The following is a 17,634-nucleotide window of genomic DNA, read 5'->3' as shown; positions in this document are numbered from 1 at the left end:
GGAGCATCATTTGCCTGACATCACACGGGTATAGGGAAGTACCAGAATTCAATGGAGCCGTTCCTTTCCCTAGCCTGCAAATGTCACTACGTAGCTAGCTATTCTGTCCCATCTGTCAGTACGCTCTTCTGTCAGTACTCTATTCCGATTCGTAGAACTTCATAGCCTAACTCTGGCAAAACGGTAAATGTGCTTTGGCTCAAGCAGCAGGTGGAGCTCCACTAGAAAGCTCAAGGCTCTTGGTTCCGGGAGGGAGCCGGGGGGTCCTGTCTCCTAGGCAACAGCTGTAGCACCGTAGACGACAATGCTCCCCTTTCCCGGGACCCAAAGGGGTGATGTCATTTCCTTCGTCTGGGCGATTGCCTCAGGGGCGCGTCAGGCGGAAGAGCGGTGTTGGGTACCCGAGAGACCCGGCGGTAGGGAAGTCACTTCCTTCCGGAGACGCGGTTTCCTAGCAACCGTCTCCCATCTCCGCTTTTAGTCCCTCCCCTTTGCTCAGTCTCGCAGAGCCGGCAGGCCCAGGTCGGGGCGAGAGGCTCCTGCGCGAGGCCGGGGGCTCAGTCCTTAAGGTAGCGGGAGCCCATCGCAGGATCGGCTGGGGTGGGTACAGAACACGGGTCTTGGGGGGTCTCGGAGGAACGGGACGTGGACGGCGCTCTGTTTGCACGGGCCTGGCGAGTGCTGGGAGCTGGGCGGGCAGACGGCGCGGTGCTGTGCGGAGCCGGCTGGGACCCAAGCGCCACCCGGCCGGGGAGGGGAGCCGTCCCCGGGCGCGCGCTGCGGCGGACGGCTAGGTGGCCGAGGCCCAGGCCTCCACTCCGAGCACCAGAGAAGTTCGCGGGCCCATTCGTGCAGTGATTTTAGTGCTGCCTATCATGGAAGCTTCGTTTTGTTTTATCTAGCCCCATGAGCACTGTTGTGAGAGGGAAGAGCGACTGGAAAAAAAACAAAAACAAAAAGCATCGCTATTGCAGTTTAGCATTATTGATCTTTGTCTTTCACTAGAGCTGTACGCAAGCTTTTGTTTGTTTGTTTTGGTTGTCCTTCTAGTTGTTATCTTTTATGCTGCCGATCTCCTTAGGAGTCTTTTTAAAATAAGGTATGGCTGTTTCATGGGCAATGTTATATTTCTTGAATGGAAGAGAAGGGAAAAATAAGGTGTATTTTAATTGGCAACATTTTAGCATACTAAGCTGTTGCAGTCGTTTATTTGCTCATACTTAAAATAATTGCAAAACTATTTTAGGATAACTTAAATTTGACTTTTCTTTTTTTGATAATAAACTCATGAAAATTTTATATTTCTTTAGAAGAACTCTACATATTTAAGTGAATATGTAGTGCAATGTTCATGAGATGCTTTTCTTAGTTGTTCGCTCTTTTTTTTTTTTTAGCACTAAAGGGTAGTAATAGAAATTCTCAAGTTTGCAAAAAAGTCTGATTTGTTTTTTGTATATTTCAGACACCATCAGAGTTTGAATTATTCCTATTATTTATTAGCTGTTTTATAAAGGTAAAGAGTAAAAAACAAAACAAAAAAAACACTATGTCTGATGAAGTTTTTAGCACAACTTTGGCTTATACAAAGAGTCCAAAAGTCACTAAAAGGACTACTTTCCAGGTAAAGTATTTCAAAACATTTTTTTATTTTGAATGATTTTAAAGGTAAACACTGTATTAGCAATGTTGGACTTGAAATGATTCTAGAAAGGGCCCTGTATAACGCAGGAGTATATCTTACATTCCTGTGGAGGTTTTGCGGTTGATCGTGTTTAGGCTTCAGGATTACCAACTCTTCTGTGTGGCTTTCAGACTACTTGACTAGCTTCACTAATAAGTTCTTACTAAGTTAAGTTTAACTCAACCTTTAAAAGTTAAGTTATATAGCAACTTCAAATTTGCATATAATTTTTTTTCTGTTATAATAACATTTCAGTTTTCACTATCCAGTCACCACCATTTTGAACTCAGCCTCTAAGTTTGCAGTATTAGTTATATTTATTACTGCAATATGCTAAAACAAAAGATCTTAAAAAGTACCAGTTTCTTCCAAAATTCCAGTTTGTAATAAATCCTGTCTAAATTGAGTCCTGTCTTGTTTATTATTCTCCCGCCCTAATTACACCCTATAATTAATTTATTTGATACTGCTTCTCTCTTCCAATTGAACTGTAAGCTCCATAAGGAGGAGGATCTTGTCCGTGATGTTACACACTGAGTCTGAGGGCTTGGGTGCATGGCATAAGGTGGGCTTTCATTGAATAGTTGTTATATGAATGAAACCTGAGTTTGAAAGCAGTTATTAATCAAGCATTGTTTGTGTAAAGAATTAATTCTAAATATGAGACCTCTATGGGTGGAAATTGATTTTAATTATCTCGTTTCAGGATGAGCTAATAAAAGCAATTACAGCTCGCTCAGCCAGGCAAAGGAGTTCCGAATACTCAGATGACTTTGACAGTGATGAGATTGGTATGTGTGAATATGGAAAAGTACGCCTCTTTTTGCTTCCTTAGTTATGTTTAGCTCATCCCTTCAAAAACAATCACGTTAAAATAATAGCTGTATATACACTGGTTTTAAATTTCCAACTTTTTAATGAGTAAGAAGCCACTTGTAATCTTCAAGAAGAAGTTGTATGATTGTCTTTGTTTCTGAACGGTGTATACTGAAAATATAAATTAACCGATAGCAGGTTTGAAATAAAAGGCTGCCTGTCTTTTGTAAACCATGTTGGACACACCAGTGTCAACCCTGTGAGACTCTGTAGTGAATTAAAAACTAGAGCCCAGAGAACTAAACTTTGGTGCATGTCAGAATCACTTTTGTAATGCTTTTTGTAAATCAAATTTTTTTGGCTGTAATAGGGGCTCAGTTTTAAAAACCTAGTATATCAGTGCTGGTATGACTTGATTTGGTCTCTTTTGATTATGTAAAAATATTAACATTTTGGGTTTCAGATGTAAGCATACAGAATTCTAAACTTGAAATTCAGTGCTTTGTATGTTAATATTCAGTGAATGATTTTTAATGTTCTCTGAAAATAATCAGAACAGTGGTTGAAGCATTGCTATATAGTTAAGTTGGCATTCTTTAATATTCTTCTCACAGTAAAATCTAATACTCTAGTATGGATGAAATTGTAGTACCAAAGTTTTTATGGAAAATAATATAATTAGCTAATAACTAGTAAAATTCTACTTACCAATGTTTTTGATTTTATATAGTGAAGTCGTTTGCAAATAAAAGCTCTACAGTCCAAAACCTAATTTAAATATCCTATGTCATTGTTATTTTGAGGAACATTTGAATGACTGCTCAGGGTAAGCGGAGGGTTTGACCCACAATTCACATTCAATAAGTAAGTTTTGAATAAATTAATGAAATTGAAATTTTTATTTCATAAATACCAATAAAAACTGCCTAAGTTAGCTGTGTTTTAGAGCTGCAGATACTTGCATCCATTCATGGTTGTAAATTCATTTCTAGTCTTTAGGGTAATCTTTTTGATTACCGTAGCCTTCACAACTTTAAAAGAGACTATTGAAAACATTTTTTCTCTTCCATTTTTCAGTTTCCTTAGGTGATTTTTCTGACACCTCAGTAGATGAAAATTCAGAGAAGAAAAAAATGAATGATTTCCATTTATCAGATGATGAAGAAAAGAATTCTCCAAAACTGTCTTTTTTGAAAACCAAGAAATCAAACAGTGACATAATGAAAGATGAGTCAGTATTCTCCACCAAAAATGATGAGGAAATGGCACCTGATGGTTGTGGAGACATGGTTGGAACTCCCTTATCTGAATCTCAAAATAAAGACCAGGAAATTGAAAAAGACAAAATTAAAATGAAACCTAAACCCAGAATTCTTCCAGTCAAAAGCACATCTTCAGGTAATTCACGTTACTATAATTGCATTTCTTGAAAACTTATTTATTATTTTTAAATTTTTTTTAAGATTTTAGTTATTTATTTGAGAGAGAGAGAGAGAGCACAAGTGGTGGGAGGGACAGAGGCAGAAGGAGAAGCAGACTCCCCCCGAGCAAGGAGCCCGTTGTGGGATTCGATCCCAGGGTCCTGGGATCATGACTGGAGCCGAAGGCAGATGCTTAACCCACTGAGCCACCCAGGTGCCCCTTGAAAACTTATTTTAAGATAATCAAAAAATATCTTTATGTGGTAGCTAGTAAATATTTAAGAAATAGACTTAACTTTTTAGTTTTAGAGTTATAAACCAAAATAATGGAACCATAGAGAAAACTCGTAATTCTGATGTCCAGTTACATGTCAGTCTTGCATCTATTCTGGTGCCTGATAGAAGGCCAGAATACCTTGTCATCCACAGCTATGGCTCCTGAAGCTTCTAGGTCCAGGCTTGCAAGGTCTTTGGGCTTCAGTTTTGTTTTTAGGGATGGGCCTGCAATGCAGTCCTTTCTGATCCATCTTACACTCCAGAAATTAGCTACAGCAGGAAGGAACTAGTCCTTCAAACAATCATTTCCATGTCATCATTTGCCAGAAAATTTTTTTTGACATTTGAGTATGTGAAGGGAGAGAGTTTTGTTGTTGGTGGTGTTATTTAAGCCTCCAACTTTCCTTCAGAAAAGAGAATCTCCATTTAGTTTCTCTGTTCCCTGGGAAAATCCACTAAAACTCAGTTTTCTGAAGGGAAGTTCCTGATGTGATTGGGAGTACAGTAGTTTCTCCACAATTCTATTGAGCTGTAGGCACAGTGGAGCAAAGATGGAGTGAAGCAGGAACCAGCCTCTCTGAGGTCCCCTGAGCCACCACACAGAAACAGGGGCATAGAAGTTTAAGGGTTTGGTGTCTTCTAGTCATTTTTTCCTGTTTTGTAGAAAAAATATTAGTCGATACTAACCTTCATAAAAATTTCTTTTCTTTATGTCATCATTAAATACTCTACTGGTAAATATTCATACTTCACATATTAGATATCAGTGGTAACATCAGACAGAACTTTATTTCAGACATGTATTAGGGAACCACTCCTTCCCCCACAATCTCACTAACTTTCAAATATGAACAGGGCAGGGACTATTAGGAGAAAAGCCACCATGTGTTAACTATACGTGACCTTGGTGAATAGGGTAGGCCTTATTGTCCTCATGAGGAGGATAAAACCTGCTCTTCTTGTTCTACAGAATTGTTGTGAGAATCTGTTGAAGTATATCTCAGAAACTATACAATTCTACCAAAAATATAAGCACAAGGCATAATGAAACAGAATTAAATTGCTGAAATGTACCTTCCCAGTGTCCTAAATAGTATCAAAAATAGAGAGAAAGGGAACATAATGGAATTTGATGAATAATCTAGTAGTTCACCATTTCCCAAAGTACCTTCTACAGTTTGTTCATTGGTATTATTGGAAAAACACAGAACTATAGAAATTTTAAAGTAATTTCTTTGTGAGAGAACTTCTTGGAGACATTAATAAAGAAGTATTAACAGGGAATTTTTAAGAAGGATAGAACAGACAGTGTTTCCTAGTCCTAGTGACTTTAGAAATCTATTTTTGTGGATTATATTTATCCTATTTGTCTTGATTCTGAAAAGCTTTCATTAGGTAAATAAGAAAATGTAAGCATACAGAAGCTAAAAGTTGGTCTGATATAGGTAGAAGAATATAATTAGAACTTTATGGTAGATAATCATCAATAATCCACCTATTTAATACCTTTGTTTAAAAAAAACCTGTGACGAATTAAAATGAATAGAGAAATGCTGTCTCTAAACCACAAGATGGCACCAGGATTCTAAATACTATACACAAATGTGCAATACTTATTTTTAAAATCATTAGCCATTTGCAATTTACTATATGTTATATAAAAATAATTACCAAAACAGGTAATCATTTACACTTAATTATAAAAGAAAGCATTTTGAAAATGTATAGATATATTTTTTCTTTCTGAAAACTTGACAGTACTTCTGGGAGTGGAATTTTGGTATAAAATATATTAAAGTCATTATTCCTAGGCTCTTCAGATTGAAGAAAAAAATTGAGATTAGTGGTTAGTGCCTGGCATATACAGTTCAGTAAGTATTTTAATGTATAAATGAATAAGTGAGTGATTCATTGATGAAAGAAAGAGTGTGGTTCACAAGCTAAGTTTTATCCTTTTCTAAATTTTTAGACTTTTTCTTATAAAGTTTGGAACTTAATGTTTTTAATGTGGTAACACATTGCAGAGTAGCAATTAATGCTTTATAAAAATATTGGAACCTGAAAGTTTCCTTTGTTCTTGCTTGTCTTTTGTTAAAAGTGCAATAACTAGACTCTTTCACTTTACTGAGTAACTGTCACATGGGGAGTGATTGCAGAAAGTAATTTTTACAGGGTATTTTGCTTTTATTTTAACATTAAAATGACTAAAGTCATGAACTTTGGAGAAAGGATGCTCTTGCTTTAATCCCACAAACTAGAGTTTATGACCATGGGCACACAACCTCTTTGTTCCTCATTTTGTCTGTAAGGTAGGCATAATAGTTGAACCTGCACTAGTGGTTTGAGGCAGTTAAATGAGTTTATATATTTGAAGTGTTTAGAACAATCTGGCATAAATTAAGCACTTTTCTAAATGCTATTATTTCGCATTTGTTCATAAGCAGATCATTTTATTTTTCCATACATGTTTATTATGAATACAGCCTCTTTTACTATGTTACAAGCACTGTGATGATAACCACGAATATGACATTAAAAAGACATGGTACCAGAAAAAAAAAAAAAAAGACATAGTACCAATCCTCCAAGACTGTCTTAATCCATTTGGGCCACTCTATCAAAGTACCATAGACTGGATGGGTTTTAAACAACAGAAACCTATTTCTCACAGTTCTAGAAGCTAGAAGTCTGAGATCACAGTGCCAGCATAGTCAGGTGAGAGCCCTCGTCCAGGTCTCGGACTTCACATTGTATCTTTACATGGTGAAGGGACAAGGGAGCTCTCTGGAGGCTCTTTCTTTCATGAAGGTTCCACCCTCATGACCTGATCACCTCCCTACTGCTTGATACCATCGCCTTTGTGGTTAGGATTTCAGCCTAAAAATTGGGGGATACACAAACATTCAGACCATAGCAAAGACTTTGCAGTTTAATGTGAAGGTATATAAAAGGTGTATTAAGAACACAGGAAAGTAGGCAACTTAATTTACCTGAGGGCATTAGGGAAGGCTTTCGGGAGGAAATGGCAATAATAGTTGAAACTGACAAATAATGGTACCCCTCCCTACTCAGGCGTCTTGGTTGTAAATGACTCAACTCAAACTTCAGTGGAAAGAGGAATTTATCACCTTATTGAGCATGGATGTGAGAAGACCTCTCTTTAGGTGTGATTAAGTTTAGAAACAGTACTTTCATGTCATTTGGATTCTCCACTTCTGTCTTCCCTCCCTGATTCCCAGACCTTCTCACTCTCTCCTCCCACCCCTGTCACTGGCCCAGTTACTCCTTCCCTTGATCCTATATTCTTGGTCTCCTATATTTTGGACCTATATTGGTCTGTTTGTCTCAGACATCCCTTCACTTGGCAGGGGTAGTCCCCAAATGATATCCTTCCAGCTTCATGACCTTAAAGGCATATCCTCCAACTCTAAATAGAAAAATATGGACCTGACCGCCTGCTGTGGACAGGGGAGAAGTTTCTGTGATAAGCTGGGATGGTATGCATTGTGGGCCCTCCCTTCTCATTGAGGTATGGAGGAGATCTTTGTTCACCCACTAGAATTATAAGGATGGAGAAGAGGAGAAACTACCCTGAAGAAAACAGGAGTGATAAACCAAAATAAACAAAAAACAAAAAAAAACACACACACACACAAAAAGCAAAAAACAAAAGAACACAAAGAAAAGAAAGGAAAAGAAAAGTTTACCACAGTTATTAATGTTCACTGAGCACTTACCATGAGTCAGGTACTGTGCTATGCACTTTATTTTCTCACTCAGGTCCCACAGGTGCCTTAGGAATTCTTAACTCATTTTACCAATGGGAAAACTGAGCTTGTGGAGGGTTATATGGTTGGGTAAGGTTACAATGTTAGTAAGTGTCAGAGCCAAGATTCAGATATGAAATACCTGAAATAGGCACACTCATACAGACGGAAGGTAGAATGGTGGTTTCCGGGGGCTGTGAGGGAAGGAAAAGGGGAGCTGCTGTTCAATAGGTGTAAAGTTTCACTTAACGCAAGGTGAATATATTCCAGAGATCTGCTGTACAACACCGATCCTTTAGTTAACAATACCGTATTGTGCGCTTAAAATTTAAGAGGGTAGGTCTGTGGTTAAGTGTTCTTACCACAGTTAACAGAAACTGACTCAACACCATCTTTCAGGCATTATACAATATTCTGCTTACACTGAGGCTCAATTGACATGCAAGCATTTGTCAGGAGAAGAGGCAGGAAGCAGACATTCTAGGCGGAGGGATCAGCTTGAGTAAAAGTATGGTACCAGGCGGGGGATTGCGGCAGAGCCGCGAGACCGCAGGGAGCCCGGCATTTCCAGAACACAGATTGCAAAGTGGGTGTGCCCATAGACGAGGCAGCGCCAGCAGCCGGCGAGAAGACCGTAAAACCTCGTATCTTGTTCACAGGCACTTAAGCTCTTATTCCGTAGGGTTGGACGCTGGGGAGCCATTGAGGCATTTTGTGGAGAGGAGCGATGTGATCTGATTTTCATTTTATAAATACCTCTGAGGCAGGAATCTAGGAAAGAGCGGATGAGGAGCTGACGGTGGGGATGCAGAAAGTGGGATAAATGAGAGATGTAGCAAGAAGAATCAGTAGGGTATCCTGACGCGTTGGATATGGGGGGAACAGAGGGAGGAATCCGGGATGGCTTGAACATTTGGCCAGAGTTTAGACCACAGCTAAAATTGGCAATGAAGCATTTATAGCAGTGCCAGCTTGGTATGATGATGGAATCTTCTAGTAGCATTCGTAAGCCCATGTGTAGATAAAGAGGAGGAAGGTGGTGATTATTTCAATTTTGAAGTTTTGTCGGAAGAAAACACTGGTAAACAATGGAGAAATGAATATGCATAACAGGTAAAATTTAGGCAAAATGTTTAGGTAGAAAACTTTCTTATGTTTTGAGGGCTGGAAGTATACCAGTGTTAGACTGTTGTTTTAAACTTGGAAGTAATGGAAATGGTAACTGAGAAATTTTAATAACTCCAGGGAAGTTTTATGGACTCAGAGAACTGCAGCTCATAAATGAAGTTCTTCATTCCTCCGTCCAGGGAGAGCGAGCACTTCTGTCCGCAGTACTCACATCATCCTCATACTTGTAACAGAACTTACCTTTCTCTTGGACTTCCTTTTGTTTCAAACCACCTCCCCTCCCATCCTGTAAAATCCTTGGACAGGGCCATTGTCACTGTCTTGATTAGGAAGTCCAGTAATGTGAGTAATGTGTACAGGGCCTGGCAGCCCTCACTGCAGGTTAATGGATGAGCCCCCCTCCTGTTATAGAGGCAGAAACTGGGGCACAGTTGGTGTTCTGTTTTCTGTTTTTTACTTTTTCTCGAATGCTATGAGAGTTCCTAAAATTGAAGAGTTAACTTGTAACAGGTGTCCCAAGGACCAAGTATACTAGTTCCTTCTAGGATGGCAGCTACTTTTAAAAAGGAAAATTGGATTAGGGACTATTGCTTATTTGTGCTTACGGGAGCCCTGTGTAGAGAAGGACTGCCCGGGACAGAGAGCCACGGTGCACAGGCACGGGAGGGAAGTCACGGGCGTTGTTTTATATGCCCACGTTAAAACGGTTTGTTTTTTCAACAGAAAGCAGCAGTGGCCTCGAAGCAAACCACCCCTTTAAGCCTTCACCTCGGCCCCGGGGCATGTTGAAGAAACACAGCCCTGGGGACGTGAAAGATGGGCTAGGAGAAGATAAGACCACTGCCCTCCATGAACAATTGGAGGCACACTCTGCACCGCCCCCCCTTCCAAAGCTACTAGAAGCTGAGAAAAAATCCTTCTCCGGAAACCTGGATCCTGAGGTTAGCACTACTGTTGAACCGCTGAATTGTGCTCAACTGAGGTCTTTGCGCCTGATTATGGAAAAGAGAATATTTGTGTACCTGTGTGTGTGCACGTGTGCATGTGTGTTTATGTGTGTGTTGTACATGTTTTCTTCAGCAATTGATAGGGAAATAATCTAAAGAGGTTTTTTTTTTGTTTTTTTTTAAGATTTTATTTATTTATTTGACAGAGAGAGAGCACAAACAGGGGGAGAGGCGGAGGGAGAAGCAGGCTTCCCGCTGAGCAGGGAGCCTGATGCCGGGCTCCATCCCAGGACCCTGGGATCACGACCTGAGCCGAAGGCAGACGCTTAATGACTGAGCCACCCAGGTGCCCCTAAAGAGTTTTTTTTTAATATACAGTATTCCATTGAGTCTAAAACTTCACCTACTCTAAGATATGGCAAAGATGTAGCATTATTTTATGTACTGCTAAGAAAGAAGAAAAACTCTGCCAATTAATCTATAATACACCAGTATTATAAAATGCATCATCCGATTTCAGAGAAAGTAAAATGTGAAAAAAATGTGTTGCCCTTTTGAATCGAGGCGATACTGCCTATCTTTCATCAGAAGAATTTATAGTTTTATTCACATATCTTTGAGTTATATAATCTATGGCTAAGGACAATATAGCCAGTGTCATTTTATTCACTTGGTTTTATTCACTCAACAAAGGTATATTGGATGATCATGACACTGTCCTGTGTTTGGGGGGATCTGCCAGAATGGGAGTAAATGTGACTCTTCAGGATTTCATCAGAGAGTTTCCTGTGTATTGTTATGGGGAGGGGGAACGCTTGGCCCCTTCTCTTAAGCCGACTGAACCACTCAGGCACCCTCGGTGGGTTTTTAAAAAATATTTATTCCGCTTGGATTTCGTTGAGCTTTCAGGATCTATAAACTGATAATTTCTATGAAAAGGAAGTTTTAAGATATTTTTCCTGCCCTAGTTTTCTTTTCTCTCCTTCTAGGACTGAAATCTTTGGTGTCTCACCTGATCTCTAAAATTCTGTTCATGTTTCTTCAGTCTTTATTCCCTTTGTTTTTCAGATTGAATAATTTGTATTGCTCTGTCATCAAGTTCACTGCCCTGTTCTGCCATCCCCTATCTGCTGTGGTCTATCCAGCAAATTTCTTATTTCAGTATTGTAGTTTCCAACTCTATAATGTCCATTGGGTTTTTGGTTTTTTTTTTTTTTGTATTTTTCATATCTTTAAGATCCCATCTGTGTCAGCTTCCATGCATGCGTTTCCTTTAAGTGCTTGAACATATTTATAATACCTACTTTAAAGTCCCTGTTTACTAATTGCAACATCTGGGTCATCTCTAGGTTGGCTCCTGAGGACTGTTTTTGGGGTTTTGGGGTTTGTTTGGTTTTTTTATGAGTATGCACCACCATTTTCCATTTCTTCACCATTTAGTAACTTTTTGATTGAATACAGGATATTATGAACGATATGTTATAGAGATTCTCGATTCTGTTATGTTCCTCTGAATATGTATTTTAGTATACAGATATTGTTGTGCCTGGACTCAAACTCCCAACTCTGTCTCCCTTGCCATGGGTATCAACAGAAATCTGTGCTTAGTTCTTTCAGTTTCTAATTGCTATGATTTCACAGGATCTTTTCTGATGTCTTTTCTATGCCATGCATAGATGAGCAAAGGGTTTTGGGTGAGTTTAATATGCAAATTTGGGGGTTCATGCCCACTACAGCTCTTCCTCAAACTTACTGGCTGATCTTCTCGTCCTAAACTCTTATCTCCTGCTCCCTTAAGCTAGTCCAGTAAGGCTGTAACTTTGTACTCAACACTTGAACTGCACAGATGGGTGAATGCACTCAGGCAGAAAGCTACTAATTTGCCAGTGTCCTCTGCAAAGCTTTGTCTCTCAAGGTAGAGTCCTGTGTTTCAGCCCTTTTGCCATCTTCCGAGATGGTTTCTATTTATTGCTTTTGACAAATAATTGTCTTTGTACTATAAAATATTGTGGAAATGAAAAATAGCATTTATTGTTGATTCAACAAAGCCAAACTTCTTACATTATGATACCATCAACTTTAGGCTAGATTACTCTTCTCTAAAGAGATGTTTAGTTCAGGCACACAAATATAATTATTTCATTTCAGATATAATTTTCAGAATTTTAAGGAAAACTCAAGTGCATGAAATCTGTACTTTTTCTATCTAAATATTTGGTAGTAGCTGTCTACTTGGTTTTATAAATTGCTTTCATTTGGACGAATAATAATATTTGACACCAAAGGTTTTTGCCTACTGTCTCCTTTATGCTTTCTTAGAAATAAGAATTAGAGAAAAAGATATCAAATCTTTGGCTCAAATATTTATGAGATTTGATTTGAGAGCAAGAATTTTGAAAATCACTGAAAACAAATATCGAGATGCCAGTTCAAGAACTAGAATAGCTACTTTAGTGACCCCTTTTATCCAAGACACCAAGGTTTGAACGTAAAGCATGTTAGCCTCCATAGGCTTAATGCTTTTGGTGTTTCAGCAGCAAACTCCTAATAATGATGATTTCAGAGTTCTAAAATTGTCTTAATAATGCTGTTGCCCTACCACAAATCTTAAGAACTAAACCTACATAGTAAATCCTTTTTTTTTTTTTTTAAACAGGATCCATGTCTGACAAGTTTATCATCATCATCCCTTAAAGAAAGTCTTGAAGATTCCTTTTCACCAGGATCTGGGGGTAAAGCATCCATAAAAGGTGGTTATATCAAAATATTACAGCTTAGTTTATGTGTGAACTCTACATTGCTTAGAATCCTATTTGTAAAAGAAAGAATACATGGTTATAGGAATGACAGGTTTGTATTTGCCTCAGTTTTAATCCCAACTGTGCTATTTACTAACCATGTGATTTTAGATGGAGAACTAGACACAGTTCCAAGAGCAAAGTAACTATTCTCTCTGGCCCTGTATACTGATTTTTTAAAATGGGGATCATAAGAGCAACCTACCCCACACAGTGGCTGTGAGAACTAAATGAGTTAACGATACATGTACAGCACTGAGAACAGTGCCACAGTAAGCACGCAGTAAGTGTGAGGGGTGAGTTGTCAATGTATTTCTTTCCTTAGTCCTAGGACTTGTAGCTTAATGAGATCTATAAACTGATAATTTAGAGCTAAAAGGCATCGCTGTTTCTAGGACCGAGATGTGTAAAATTTATTAACTGCTTACTGTGTAGTATAATATTTGTCATTTTACAGATGAGAAAAACTGAAATGCAAAGATAGTGGGAAACATACCCAAGGTCAGTGATGGAGCCATGATTTGAATCTTTGGCTCCACAGTCCTTGTTCTTTTTACTGAACGCGTTGATTAGCAGCTCTAAAGAATCCATTAATGATACTTGGGAGGCATGAGTGCTCGCCAAGTGAAAATGTCTAACTCTAATTACAAAATTATTTTAAATCCCGCTTACTTCAAAACAAGTTTCAAAAATGGCTGTAATGGAAGCGGCAGAATTAAGACTTCGGCAATAAAGATACAAGGTTGGCCAGTAGGTGGCTCTTAGTAGAACTGAAATTTGGCGAGGACTGATTACTTTCTGTCGAACATTCCAAAGTGGGGTAGAGAGAATAATGGAAGCAGTTCTGTGATAGCAAAACTGAATCTTCTCATGCCAGAGCCTGAGACTGTCCCTTGGAGCCCGAAAGGGAAAAGCAATAGTCCCACCTTTAATGCCTGTTACTAAAGGCAGGTATCAGAAGCAACACTGCATCTTAGCAGGAATAAAACTGCCTAGAGGATGCTTTATCCTGTGTGATGACTCTTCTCACGCTGCATGAATTCTTGGTTCTCCTGCACCTCTACGGGTTTACAACTGTACTGCTTGTGCCTATGGTAACAGAGAGATGTGTGCCTCCTGCTTACACAGCCTCTCGTTCCAGCGAAGAAACACAGGCTTTGAATAGAACAGATATGGCCGTCCTACTTACTTGGTTTATCGGCAGCAGGAGCTTTTGGTGTGTCTTTATTTAGGGTAGTTATTCCATTCTCTTTACTAATATGATGTTTTTTTTCCTAAGTATTAGGTATGTCAAATGTTTTAGGAGATTGAGTAGCCATTTTCTCTTTCGTAGATCACTTTGGAGAAAAGTTTATTCAAGTTGAATATAATAGCTCTCCTTGTATTTTATTCTGCAAGACAAAGAGATTATAAACAATCCTCATTGAGTAGAAAGCGAATGAATCTCTTATCTACCGTATTAGTTCAGAAGAGAGTTTTAGTTTTGTGACTCTGTCTCAAAATAGATCAGAATGAAGAACTCCCTGAAAACCATATGAAATCAAATGAAAATGAAGAGAATTCATTTTTGATAGACTTTGTTACTACTCCAATTGAGAAATCCCAGGAAAGTCACGTGATTACTGATGACCTTGAAGAAGAGAAGGAGAAAGCTGAACTGATTATGAATGACTTAACAGTTGATCCACCACTATTGAAATCTCAGAGTATCTTAATATCTACTGACGCAACTGAATCTTCAAAGGTATTTGTATGAAATTACACCTTTTATACTATAGCTTAAAACTCAAAATAGACTTTTTAAGTATTTTATCTGCCTCATTATGTACTTCTGAATTGTCTGTGGAAAACTCATCTTTTGATAATAGTATATTGTTGGTTAGACAACAGAATCAGTCGAGTTTTACTTCAGGGAAGGTTTACAGTGAATATAAGTCAGTATTTCTTTAAAAATTATCAGAGGTATATGATCATAATATACTCTTAAATATCTCAGAAATACAAACTCTTTAAGTGGGTAAGTTTCTATAGGTCTTCATGTTAAAAAATGCAGCTACCTGGAACAATTTCTGAGGCTTTGAATTAGTGGAAGTTACTCCTTTAGATATCATTTTTAAACATTTTACAAATTTTAAGGAAATGCTTTAAGAAATGTTTATCAACATCTTGCTTGTTTAAATGGATGGACAAGATTATTATCAGAAACATTATTATTATTATTATTATTATTATTATTATTATAACCTTGAGAGCCACAGTTTCGGTGTGTAGGATTACTTGTCACCTAGCTATAATGTACCAGAATACTATATTTTTAAGATTTATGGTGTAGCATTTTTAGTTTTTATTTCTCTTGAATTTAGTCTTTATTCTTTATAGCTGTAGTTAGCTGGTGGCTATGTATACTTACTATTGGGAAGGGTAACAGTGCTAGTTTGAAAACCTGTGGTTGAATAGGACTTGTATAATACAGAATATCAGTGCTTTGTATTAAAATTTATGGGGAAGGTTCATTAAACCATGTTCCAGGTATGTTGTTCCTAACCACTTTATTTAGGAAAAGTCACTCATGCCAAGTTAGTAATGTGCTTACGTCTGTGGTCTCACTTCAATGCTAGCACCTGTCTGTCTGTGTAAAGTAAAGAAGTTACTCCATAAAAAGAAAAAGCGTATTCTGGAACTTACAGACAGGATCCTAGAAATGTCTGATAAAGGCAGTTCTAAATAAAAACAGGCAATTTCTGTATAACAAGTAAGATCGTAACATTTCCTTTGATTGAATCCTTAGCTTTATCCTTACTCCCTCCTGCAGGACCTTCCTCAAGTCTGAATCACATCACTCCCCTGCTAAAGTCTCTTGGTTGGATTGTCCTCAGAAGAATAAAATGCAAACACCTTCCCGCATCCTCAGGACCTCACGCTATTCTTCTCTGACCATATTCATCCACTCTCGCTGCCATTCACTGTGCTTCAGCGTCATTCACCTTTTTCTGTTTCCCAAAATCATCACGCCCTTTCCCTTCTCAGGCTCTTAGCGCTCACTGCTTCTTTCTTTCCTTCCACAGACCTCCCTTCATGTGGCCCCTTTCTTCCCATCTTTGTCTTAGCACTGCTGTCAAGACGTCGGGGAGGCCTTCCCTGGTCACTGTCATGAACGTAACCCCTCACCCTAGTCATTGTCACTGGACCCTAGTTTTATCTCCGTCGTGACTCACTTTCGATTTGGTGTTTCATGTCCGTCACCCCTCTCTAAAATGTAGTGTCCTTACGAGTTTCCAGAGGCTGCTGTACTTGAACATAGTAGATGCTTTAAGAACATTGATTTCCTAGCAGTTTGGCCTCTAAGCCTAACTGTGATAATTATGGTGAGTGATCCATCTATGGTATTTTCTCTTTAATAGAAAACCATTGAAGACAGAAATATGAAGAATAAAAAGTCAACCAATAATAGAGCATCCAGTGCATCTGGCAGGTAATAAAGCTATCCTTATCTGAGTGTACGTTCCAATAAAGCTAGTTTTAATTCAACTTCTGTAAAGTGAATTTCCTTTGGCATTATCTGACTTTCTTTAAATTCCCATCTCATGAATTGAATGAAGTCATTACTTCATGATAAAACTCCTCAGTTGATCATACTCCTTTATGAAAAGGAGTTGATTAGGGGTTCTCTGTACTCTACATGGTTCCTGGGATAGAGTTGCTTTCCTGTTTTTCCTCAGACAGTACATACACAGTAATAGAGCTGAAGTCCAGCTTTATACTTCTCTATTAAGTACCTTTGTCTCACACATGGAAACTGTACGTAAAACCTTGAGGTTCTAAGGACTAAGTTGGTTTATTGAAATGATAAGACTCTGTATTCCTTCATTCACACTGAGGATAATGAATGCCTAACTCATAAATGCTACTCAGAACCTTCTCAGTCTTTTAAGTTACCATAAATCAAGTAAAACAAGAGTCAGCAAACTTTAACTGTCAATTGCCAGTTAGTACATGTCTTAGACTTTGTAGGCCGTACAGTCACTGTTGTAACTAGTCAGTTCTGCTGGCGCAGCCGGGGAACAGCTGTGGTGCAGAAACTCACGAAATAAATAAACTGCACAAAACCAGATCGCGAGCCATATTTTCCTGCCAACCCCTGAAACAGAGGTTGTTATTCTAACTTTATATTTAGAGTTGTTTTTTGTAACAAAATGATACAAGAGATTTAAAATCTGCTTTATTAATATTATTTTTTCCATGTAACTTGAGATGTAGTCCATTTTTCTTAAAAATGTTCTAATTATAAATATCTTGAAAGAGCAATCAGTTTGAAGCTCTTAGTAGACTAAGAAAAAACTATCATTTTCCTTTTTTATCATCACTTTCAAAGTACTTATAATTTATTAATTTACAATATAATTTAAAATATAGTAATTGCAAATTCTAATGAATTTTTCTTCTACCAAGTGCAACTGTAATATTTTATGTTGATTTATTTGGATCTTTTCAGGTTAATGACCTCTGAGTTTTTAAAGAAACCTAGTTCTATAAGGAGACCTCCATCGACAACTACCTCTTCTCACTATTTAGGGACTTTGAAAGTCTTGGACCAAAAGCCTTCACAGAAACAGAATGTAGAACCTGAAAGAGCAGACAGCATAAGGGCAGCTGTTTACCAGGTAAAAAGGAAAACATTTAACAAAAAATGAAGAACTGATCATGTAATAAGGTTACCTGTTTATCAAGGAATAAAATGACCCTGTCAAAAATAGTGGCTTAATACTTAATTTATTGGGAGAGATGTTCTTTTATAATACC

At 38.2% G+C, this 17,634-nt stretch overlaps 1 protein-coding gene across 6 annotated transcripts in view; it reads left to right on the top strand.

Annotated features, from left to right (window-relative positions):
- Positions 1 to 500: 500 nt before the first annotated feature.
- Positions 501 to 17,634, top strand: part of MAP9 (microtubule associated protein 9) — a 30,342-nt gene continuing 13,208 nt past the window's right edge. For 4 of the 6 annotated variants that reach the window (XR_012378053.1, XR_003208862.2, XR_012378052.1 and 1 more), the window contains exons 1-9: positions 501 to 600; positions 1,463 to 1,621; positions 2,388 to 2,472; positions 3,575 to 3,895; positions 9,813 to 10,030; positions 12,693 to 12,786; positions 14,340 to 14,578; positions 16,236 to 16,306; positions 17,327 to 17,495. Coding sequence is in view for 3 of the 6 variants with exons in the window: in XM_025874353.2 (XP_025730138.1) it covers positions 1,547 to 1,621; positions 2,388 to 2,472; positions 3,575 to 3,895; positions 9,813 to 10,030; positions 12,693 to 12,786; positions 14,340 to 14,578; positions 16,236 to 16,306; positions 17,327 to 17,495 (1,272 nt within the window). In the remaining 3 variants the exon portion in view is untranslated. The remainder of the gene's footprint in view (positions 601 to 1,462; positions 1,622 to 2,387; positions 2,473 to 3,574; positions 3,896 to 9,812; positions 10,031 to 12,692; positions 12,787 to 14,339; positions 14,579 to 16,235; positions 16,307 to 17,326; positions 17,496 to 17,634) is intronic. The other 2 variants (XM_073892399.1, XM_073892400.1) reach the window with 2 other exon arrangements.

The sequence above is a fragment of the Callorhinus ursinus genome, unplaced genomic scaffold (assembly GCF_003265705.2).
Source record: "Callorhinus ursinus isolate GAN/ISIS: 27379988/994484 unplaced genomic scaffold, GSC_fseal_2.0 scaffold4, whole genome shotgun sequence".
NCBI classification, from domain to species: Eukaryota; Metazoa; Chordata; class Mammalia; order Carnivora; family Otariidae; genus Callorhinus; species Callorhinus ursinus.
The sequence above is the reverse complement of the archived record's forward strand: the minus strand, read 5'-3'. Positions and strand labels throughout refer to the sequence as shown.